The sequence below is a fragment of the Camellia sinensis genome, chromosome 15 (assembly GCF_055761805.1).
Source record: "Camellia sinensis isolate YWXY chromosome 15, ASM5576180v1, whole genome shotgun sequence".
Taxonomy (NCBI): Eukaryota; Viridiplantae; Streptophyta; class Magnoliopsida; order Ericales; family Theaceae; genus Camellia; species Camellia sinensis.
Window position 1 is genome coordinate 71789797 of NC_138975.1, and position 10967 is coordinate 71800763.

General features: G+C 32.5%; 1 protein-coding gene across 1 annotated transcript; it reads left to right on the forward strand.

Moving 5' to 3' along the window:
* The first annotated feature begins 3106 nt into the window (after positions 1–3106).
* Positions 3107–9441, forward strand: LOC145813056 (uncharacterized). Its single transcript, XM_082908320.1, has 7 exons — positions 3107–3293; positions 5157–5227; positions 6497–6610; positions 7256–7458; positions 8379–8500; positions 8851–9089; positions 9184–9441. The coding sequence occupies exons 1-7, from the start codon at positions 3107–3109 to the stop codon at positions 9439–9441; spliced, it is 1194 nt and encodes a 397-aa protein (XP_082764446.1).
* The last annotated feature ends 1526 nt before the right edge of the window (positions 9442–10967 follow it).

Consider the following 10967-nt stretch of genomic DNA (forward strand, 5'->3'; position numbering starts at 1 on the left):
CATTAGTGGTTGTGAATCAAACTTGCTACGCCTTTGAGCTGTTCAAATGATAAAGAGTGGTGAATTGTGCAAACAAACCCTTGAGAATACCATGTTCCTGCTTTGTTTGCTCTTTGTTGTAGCAGGAAAGTCCAGTCATCAGTGGCCGGCAGGCTACTATTGATGGCCGGCAGGCCACCATCAGTGGACTGCAGGCCATCTGCCAGCCACCAGTGCAAAATCTAGCAGTGTACTTTTGAAGAAGAATATAGTTGGTTCTAAGGTGGAAATCAATGCAAGTATTCTACTATGCAACAGAGGCATTAGGCAGTAGAAATAGTGGCTTTTTTGGGTGGAAAGTTCGTGCATGCATGAGCATTCCTCGTTTCCCGAGGCAGAGTAATTAGAATAGCTAGCTTAGCACCCTTTTCATGTTGTATTCATATAAATAATTAGTTCATTTTTATTTTTTGTAATAATTAGTTAGCTAGAATAGTTAATTAATTTGTTGTAATAATTAGTCAAGTAGTTTAGCTAAATTATTCATTTGGGTTTTAATAGTTACTTAATTAATTTAGCTTTAATTTGTTAGCTAGTTTGTTCATTCGGACCCTCCGACGTGAGGGTGCAATGTTGTAATAACGTTCTTCCAACCCCACGTCTTTCTACCTTTTATTTACCTGCTTATGTTGGTTAGTTTAGGGCATCATGTTTTGTTTAGCGCATCATGTTTTGTTTAGCATCTTTCATACCTTGCATCCACTTGTATTGCATGCACCGAGGCTTAGTTCATCATTCTAACTGCATTGTTAGTTCAATACTTCTTTGAATACGTGCTTAGACCGCATGCTATTTAATTGATTCATATGCTATGCTAGTAGCCGAGCTTATTTAGATTGCATATCGGATGTGTTGCATTAGTCATATTGCATAGTTAGGATTATGCATTGTTCTAACTCTTTCATCTTTTTGGCTTGGAGTACTAGGTGAGCCTTTACTCACTTTAGCATATCGTATGCGCGTGATTGTTGCCATGTCTAGCATGCTTGTCAAGAGGCTAAATGCTTAAGTGATAAATTGCCTGAATGCCTGTGGATAAAGGTTAATTGCTTGAATTGGAATAATTTGAGCAAATGTTTATATGCGATCACTTTTTCAAGTGATACATATTCAAAACTCTTTTAAAAAATAAACATGAATCGAAATGTTCAAATTCTTGCAATTTAGTCTATACTTGTATGTGTGCACATCACATAGTAATGCTAGCCTAATAAATCGAAATAAGAGTATATAATGTAAATAAGATTCATATCATGATCAGTAGAGACCGATTTTTGATCGGGCGAGCAGGGGGTGCTCAATTCATGACCTTCCCCTCTTGTACCTAACTTCCCAAGCCAATACAATCTTGGTGATGACGGACACGTGGCCTTTGGCACGAGTCATTGGTTTCCTAAATTTCTCAAAAAATATTTAGGTGATGACTCTGTATCTGGCAAAACAGTCCATTTTTGGCATTTTTGATTCAAAATTGATTTTTCAAAAGATTTGTCGAATTGGGACTCTTGGGTGTTTATCTATTTCACATTGCACTTGTGAGATCAAATTCAGAACCTCGGGAGACCGATACTGTAGGGCTTATTCGTCTTCCGAGAGAGGGCACAAAAAAATCGAGCTACAGTTTGACATCCTTTTATAAATATGCATAGTTCACATTGATCTGTTGTGTCAAGTTAACAAAATTGGACATTAATATTTGATAAATCTACATTAATTAATTGTTTTTTAAATTTACAAATCTTTATAATTATAATTGATTGTGAACTTTGAAGATTTTGTATTTATCTTATTAATTATTAATATAGTATTTGATATTTTCAAATTTTTTGAGGGTGTGATTGCTGCCCTACACTTCCATGGATCCATTTTGGTTGGGTGCAAAAAAGAGAGAAATTTGGCTGAACCGAAAAAGAGATCAGGTTTAGTAGAGTAATTTCTTGGTAAATAAAAGGTAATTAAGTAAATTTATTCAAGGATTTTTTTTTTTTTTTTTTGCATGCACTTGTATTTCATTAAGTTCTATTATTATATTTTTAATTGATAAAGTTCCATAATATATCCTTATTTTGTGCAAGCACAAATTTAACAAAAATAGTTTACATACTTATATGGTAGCTATTATTTTTGGGGGGTAATTTCACATTAGTGGGAGTTTGAAAAAAAAATTTCAGCTTAGTAATAAGCTTTACAAATATTAAAAAATAAAATTATAAATTTTTTGACGAATTTGTAATTAACGTGTAATTTCCTCTTATTTTTTACGTTTCAAACTTTAAAATTCCGCTATTTTCGATATACATATCTATTTTTGATAAAATTTATATTTTTAAAAATTCTATAAAATAAGATCTAAATTGAATATAAATTATAAAAAATAATAAAAACTTCACACTTTTTCAAATTTGAATATGTGATTTGAAATTTTAGTTTCTGCTGGAGTTTATAAAGTTATTTTCATGATGACTTTATCATCACAGCGGTTACAATGATGTGTCCTGCTGGAATAGGCAGCAACACTGCATGGTGAACAAATGTAGAAGAGCTGCATTAATAGCTAGTGATCTGCCATAAGCATCTCCAATGCACTAGGCATATAATAGTTGTTAGTTAAAATGCCTAGTATGATTCACTTTTTTCAATTCCAATGCACTAGGCATATGATTAGGCATTTTGGCTCAACTCATATTCACTAGCTACATGTAGCTAGCCTTCAACGCTAGGCAAAATGTATTCAATCATTAGGATCATTTCCCTCCATCTTTGTTGTTGACATGGCATTCTATAAAATTAATAGTATTTAGATAAATAGCTAAAATAAAGAGCATGGTTGGAGTAGAAACATAAAACAATTGATAGGCAAAATAAAATATATACTTTATAGTAATATTTAGATAGGCAAAATGCCTACTACCGTTGGAGATGCTCTAATGTGCCAAAATTTTCAACCACATTTGCCACTTTGGCAATGTTACATAGTGCTTTGCATGCTTGCAGCTTCAAAACTGTTTTGTCTTTGTCTAGAGAGAGAAAAGAAAAAGTTGCTTGAGAGAGAGAGAGAGAAAGAGATATGGGTGGAATTGGTAAGGAGGCATTGGTAGTTTGCAGTGACGAGCTTGGGGATAGGAACAACAATATTGGACATAGAGAGTGGGGAAAATCTCCTCCACATACCAACCAGTGCTTCACCTCCTCATGGACTCATCTGCTTGGCAAACCAGTGTCTTGTGGCTTCTCAGATACACAGGCAGGGCTCAGTTGCTGGTGGGGTCATCTTTATTTGGCCCTTCAATAAGGTAATTAATCTCAATAATACCCTCTAGCTCAATCTCAAGATCTCTTTCAAATACTGTGTTTCTTCTCTCTGTGAATTGCAGCACTAGGATGATATATATATATAAACAACACTACAAACTTAGACTTATAAATCCAAAATTTATTCATTTATACATAAATCCTACATTTCATCAATTTAGTTTTTTAATTTTCACCACACAAGATGAATTATGAGTTGATAAAAGTGAGTTCGTAGTATTTTTGTATATATATAGAGCCAGTGATCCACATTATTGAATGTTTTTCCATCTCCATTCTAATTAAAGGAGCATATGGAAAATTTTAATTCATCACTCAAATGTGCAAGTTTCATTCTCAATTTAGCATGCGTGCAACTGTAGCAGGAGTTTTATGCATTGAGAGTTCAAGTTTTTTATCAAGATTTCCCATGAGCTCTGAGTATGCTTATTTATTTATTTATTTTTAAATCTGTAAAATAGCCGACTTCACTTGGGAGGAAAAACTTAATTTGGGTTGGTATCTAATTTGTCTTCCTTCATTCATGAGTTTTTAAATAAGTTGTCATTTTCATTACTTGATCAGATTGGTGTTAGCTGTGGACAGAGTTCTACATAATTTAGTGGGTTTAATTAAGCCCACTAAAGTTTTAATTTTTTTTAAAGATTATATAGATGCCGTTTGGTACATTCCTTTATGTTTATAAAAAATTTGTAAACTAACTTTTCTTTAGTTTTAGAAAAATAAAAATTGAAAACATGCTTGGTTTGAACAAATATTTAAAAAAATTTAGAACAACTGACCTTGTGCATCTGTGTTCCTTCCACATTGCTTCCATGTTGCTTCCGAGTTTTTCTGTTGTTTTTAAACTTTTGTAAACACATTTTTTCAGTTATAATTTTTAACTTAGTTTTTAATTTGAGAGACTTGTTTATAAACTCAAAAACTTAATAAACAAGTTTATATGATAGTTTTTAATTTTTTTTTAAATATAAACAAAAAAATTAAAAAGGAAATGGTTACTAGTATTATGCAATTTTATTGACAGGTTTTCATAAATTAGCATAAGTAAAATTGTTAAAAAGTAAATATGATTGTGTCAAAATGATTTTGAAAATAGACAGTTTAAATAGAAAATATATCCAAAATGATGTGTTAATGGTATTTATAAAAATTATGAGGGCAATTGTGAGTGTTGTAATTGCAAATGAAGGGGAAATAATAAGTCATCATTTTGTATAAAAAAAAATTTTGTATATTAAATTTTTCTTTTTAAAAGTAAAATTTAGTTAAGAGTTACTTCTCTCTCTCTCTTTCTTATCTTATTTTTTAAGCATGAGATTGTTAAATGTTTATGATTTTTTTTCTTCTTCAAATGAAGTCTTACTTTGTCTTTTTTTTCTATCTCAGTTCATTTGGTGAAATCCAACAAATTTAAATTATGTATGCAATGTTATTATTGCAAATATATGATTTTATATTTCTGTTGTGGTATATTATGTGAAAGCTTATTTTAATAATTTTTGTAGAACTAATAATATGAAATAATGATATCGAAGGCAAATAGCTTAATGATATCATTGAATCAAATTTCTGGCTATGCCACTGGTATAGAGTAAGTTGGGAATTGAGTACTTTGAATTGCCTACATATGAATTTGTATATGTGTTTTGTTACAAGTTAAATGTTCTATTTGTTGACGTTTCTTTTAAGTTGAATCATGTAGGCTTTTGAATCCTAGCAAGAAGTAATATATAGCTGATTGGTCTATAGAAGCCCTTTCTATACGTTATTTTTGTGAGCAATGATGGTCTCTGTATATTTAGGAAATGCAATTGGTGTTTATATTTGTGTCAATTTTTGTCTGGATAATGCTAACTTCTACCTTGGGACACTGGTTTGCATCGAGATTGGGGTGAAAATTGTTTTGAAAATGAGTGAAAAAGCTAAAAAATATTTTGAAATCAGTGAAAAATGTGTTGAAATCGATAACAAGTGTTTCATGTTTTTGCTATTTCCCCCCCCCCCCTTGTGTCCCTTGTTGATTTTCTTCTTTCTTCTCATCCAAAACATGATGTGATGGTTTAAAACAACTGGTTAGCTAAATGTCATTATTATATTAATGAAAAAGTCTAGTCCAAGTATTGACAAAGAATAAGCTCTTTATCATTAATTAGCTATTAGCTGGATTTTTTAGTTTTGCTCTATTTTTGGTTTGTAATAATATGCTCTTTACCGTTGTGAATAGCATATGCTTAAATGGACAAAAGTAATGATGTGAAGGGTGTAACTCGGACAGGTTCGGTTAGGTTGGAAGGCTATCTAAGCCTAATTTAAGTTGTGTTAAGACTTGTTCAGGTCCGAATTGTAATCCTAGGTTACCTACCCAAGCCCGATCCGAGTTAAATCCGAATTGTTCGAGTTGTCCGAATTGTAAATAAATTTTACTTTTTTTTCCAGCTAAATTATTAAATTATTAAAATTTGACTCTATTTAATTTTTTTTATTTATAGAAAATCATTAATACCATAAAAAAAATAATTTATATAATATAAGAGAGATGCTACTATGGTAGTCTTTACAATTTATGAGTGAAAATAAAAAAAGTAAGATTTTCTATTATTTGTATATATAATATATATTCAATATGATTTAATAATCTAAATTACTTTGATATCATATAATGGCTAATAATTTATATATTTTTACTATTTATATATATAATAATTCAGGTTTTGGGTTGTTTGAGTTGTTTGACGTTTTTGCCCAAGCCCGCCCAAATTTAATTTAGGCTTCTGAATTTTTATCCAAATTCGTACTGAATTTAAAAATATTTTGTCCAAGCCCTAAAAAAATTCAAGCTGGGTTCATGTTCCTCAGATTGAACCTGCTCAAATTGCACCCCTAGCTATGAGTAATTACTTTTAAATTTCATCTATCATAGCGATCATTGGTTACAATCACTTGAATTTGACATATTTTGCAAAACAATAATGAAAACAGACATATCAAGGATTTTTTAAATTTTTATTTTTTTATTGAATTAAGGAAGTTAACTTTGTAAATTAGAGCTTATGATCCGATAATATTTTGTTCTATTAAACATCATTCCAGATTTTTGTTGTGAAACTCAATTTACTTATTTGTATGATGTATTGATATTCAGCCTCAAGCACCGGTCCGGAGCTACACAATGGAGTCCATTGGACAAATAACATGCACAAAGGATGGCACATATATTGTTGGTGGAGCCCCTTCTGGAAATCCTTATGTTTGGGAGGTTAATAAACTCTTTTTGTAGCCCCATATGCAAAGATCATTTTTTTTTTATCACAATATAAAAAAATTACTAAATAGTTGTCTTTGTAGGCCATTAGCTTAATTCGTACATATTATTTGTAGTCATTATTTCCAAATATTGAGTGCCATGGTAATTTGTAGATTTCAAATGGGAGATTGGTCAGGACTTGGTGCGCACATCATAAATTAGTGACTTGCTTGACATTTTCCAGCGATGATTCATTTCTTATTTCTGGTTCAGAAGATGGCATGATCATTATTTGGCCTATGATCGGGTAAAAAATGTGAATCTTCCTTTCTTCCACAATAGAATGTTCCTATTTGAATGTCATTTAGTTTTATTTTTCAGGAAAAATAAATAACTAACTTTGTAATCACATTGTTTGGTGGAAGTTTGGTAGACGAGACAGATTGTTGGACTGTGCCTTTAATACTAAATTTTTCATTAGAGCATTCATCCTCTATAACGGGCCTATTAACTGCATCAAATAGCTCAAGTTCAATTTTTTTATCAAGCTCTCTCGATGGCACATGCAAGGTTACTTAATTATGTTAGTTGTTTCATAATAATATCTTCCTAGCATGAGTATTTTTGTCACTCAAAATGACTTATTTCGTATTGTAGGTATGGGACCTGGTTACTGGAAGACTTTTACAAACTCGAGCTTTTCCGCTACTAATTACTGCAATAGTTGTTGATCCAACAGACAAGAAGTTATTTTCTGGTAGTGCAGATGGAACAATTTTCTTGAATACACTTGATTTTGGAGTGGTGGAAGATACTTCAATTGTTTTAGAGGATGAGCCAACCTTGCTAACGGGACACAAGTCAGTACAATAAGTCTAAAGATATAGAATTGATTATAGACATAACATATAAGTGGAGAAATTTGAGTAAATTGTATTTTCTTATGATAGGTCTCACCATCTGATATGTATGGTTAGGATTATTTTATGTGGCTAGTTCTATATCCGTAGTCTTTGTTGCAAGTAAAATCTTGGGTTTGGAACTCTCAAAATGCTTTATAGAAAAATACTCTATTTAGATGTAGAAAGAGTTAGTGAAATTGTTGAATTTAAACCTTTTTTTTTTCCTTCCTCTTTTTGGTTACTCCGTAAAAGATTGTAAAAAAGTGTAGAAAGGGACAACCAGCATGTGGCAACCATCCCTGGGTATGAACATAGGAGCCCCTACCTATTAAGTGAGACATGGGCCCGTAGACATGGGGGATCCACGATCACTCCTGTAAGATGGACTTGAGCCATAGCTTGACCCCAACTCATTGAGGGCAGTGGTGACCCAGAATTAGTGAGCGTGACATGAGAATCCAAACCAACTTTAACAGTTTAAAACTTTTCTTGTGATTTTTATAGACTAATGATGTTACTTTATAGAAAATCAAATGGTCCTATTTGCCGCAATGTATATATTCTTGAATAATTTTTCACGTAAAAATGTACAGTCAAAGTTATCATAAGTTCGATAAATAAATAAATAAAAAGAGTTATCATAAGTTTGCATTAATCTCTAACTTGCAACTTAGCCAGTTGGCTTTTTCACTATATGGTTTAATATAATTTTGTGGATGTAAATTTACACACTCAATTTCACATACATAAAAGGGTGGCAATGAGTGTTCTATAATGATCCTCTCTAGTCTCTATACCTAGTTTAAAAACTTGTGTACATTTGTTGTTGACGTGAACACAAACAAAAACTGAGAACTAACCAATCTTTGTTGATGCAGTGGATCTATAACTGCTTTGACATTTTGCGGGTTGGGCTTGGTCTCTGCATCTGAAGATTGCACTGCCTGCCTTTGGGATGTTGCCAATTGTGTAATCATTCGAAGATTCAACCACCTAAAAGGCAAGTGGAATCTCTTTTTTTTTTTTTAAATTAATTTTGTAGTTGGGTTAGGGGAATTTAATACCATCCAATGTCCACTCCTATAGTTTTTAACTCTAATTTTTGAAGGTTTCTAGATTCATATTGCTAATTTTCTATGTTTTTTGAAAATAAAAACAGAAAAAATAAAATGAAAACATAATCAAATGGGCCCTAAGCTTTGCTTAACAGGATGACATAAACGTTCATTTTGATGGGATTTATATGTTCCAACATTTTAAATACAAAGTTGAAACAAGGTTGGGGAATTTTACATTTTGTATGACGTAACTGCACGAGTCTTTTAAAGTCATTCTCTGATTTATTTGCAGGTTTCATAACTAATTTGGTTGTGATCCCACGATTGTCACTGTTTCCTAGGATGAACCATAATCATAAAACCTTTAACCAGTTCAGAGTTTCTGTGCTTGATAAGTATCCTAAGCCAGCCAACTCATTTGAAGGATTACTTACTTACCTACTTTCAAGTTCTTCTAGGGATGAAGGTCATTGTATTGCCTTTGAATTTCGAACCACCAATTTACTGAAACAACAGATCCTTGAGTTGGAGGTTCTCTCTCTCTCTCTCTCTCTCTCTCTCTCTCTCTCTCTCTCTCTCTCTCTCATGGCTTGGCATGATTGTGGTTGTGATTGTGATTGAACAGACCGGGGAGACAACTGCAGCTATGGAAATGATGGTGGAAACAAGGCTGGAGAGTGAAGCTTGGGCCACAAGAATGGGAAAACATGTGATGGAGATGAACAAGCATTTGCAGTCGCGATTACTCGATATGATGCAATGTCAACTATTGCAGCAACCTTCCAATGTTAGCTTAACCACAGTTAGGAGGAAGAGAAAGATTACCAATGTTGTTGAACAAGAGAAGGAGCACCACCACCATCCAGAGTCACAAGGTTCTTAACTGGTTTCCAAGTAAAGAAAAATTCTCCTCTCATCCCAAATTTTCCTTTTCATCAAATTTGATGAAAAAAAATAATCATCGATACTTTATCTTTTTAAATTTTATCAAATTTAAATTTGATGAATTCTCAATTTGATACAAAAAAAAAAAAAAAAGTTTCTTCCTTGATTTAATAAAAGGTAATTCTACTTACACCGTACTTCTAACTTTTTTACACTCTTTAATTTAATTTAATTTTTATGGAAAATTCTATTTACACACGACTAACTATTTCAATACACACCATCACCTCCCTTTGTGCTTAGTTCACACTACACTCAAATTGAAAGTTCTGATTTTTTTTCTCAATACATACCACTATTTTTCAAATAATATTAAACTACCCTTCCTCCTCCACCAAAACCCTAACCACAACTAATGCCGATAGCTGATAGCTGATAGCAAGCAGCCACCCTTTCTCTTCGGTCGTTGCCCTCTCCCCAGCATCCCTACCTTCTTGCCAATGCCATCAACCCCTTTTCTCCAACACTCGTTGCTGCAGCCACCACTAACCCCTCTTCTCCAGCCCTGTTGTTCCTTGCCAACTCCGCCGTCCATCCTTCTACCATAGTACGCCCTTCCCAACCTATAATGAACAACCTCACTCCCCCCACTGCCATTGTGAACAACCCCAATCCCTACCTTCGCCATCATGATCAACACTGTTGCCCATCCCTACCATCGTGATTCATCTCCTCTCCACCTCTATTGTAACCTAACCCTCATGTCTCCTCCTCCACCACAGGGAGAGAGAGAGAGAGAGAGAGAGAGAGTATTAAAATGAACCACAATTTATTGTAATTTTCAAACATGATTGTACATTTTTAGTAACAAATTCACTTGTGTATCAACAACACAATCAATTTCAACATTGCTACATTGGGTGGGTATAGAATTCTGTAAAAAATTTAACCCAAAAAAAAAATATATAGTCCTCTTCATGAATATAGAGTTGAACTAATTTCAAAAATTTATATCTGAACAAAGAATAAAAGTCTAATTTGTTTTAACCAAACTAACTGAAAATGTTCAATTTGTTATGTATTAATATTTTGTCAATCTTAATAATTTGAACAAAATTATATTGCTCAAATATAAATAATTGAACATTGTGCAAAAATTCAACTCTGATTATCTGAACACATAGTGAACAAACTCGTCTTCCCAATCATTATATGAATGAGATAAATAAAAAACTAAACAGCTATGCAATAAACTAACCTTTTCAATATTCAAATCAACATTTTTAATGTTTATATCGGAACCAACCATCTCATTGTCATCCATGGTGAAGATGATGAGTGTAGTGTATTAGATAATAATGGTGAAGATGATGTATGCTGGAAGATAATGAAGAAATATAGTGTTTATATGTTTAAACCCTTAACCCTCTAGGTGATTATGGTGTGTGAAGAGTATTAATTTTGTATTTTTCAATATGAAATCTTTGAATGGTTAGAATACACACCATTAACAGATTAAATTTG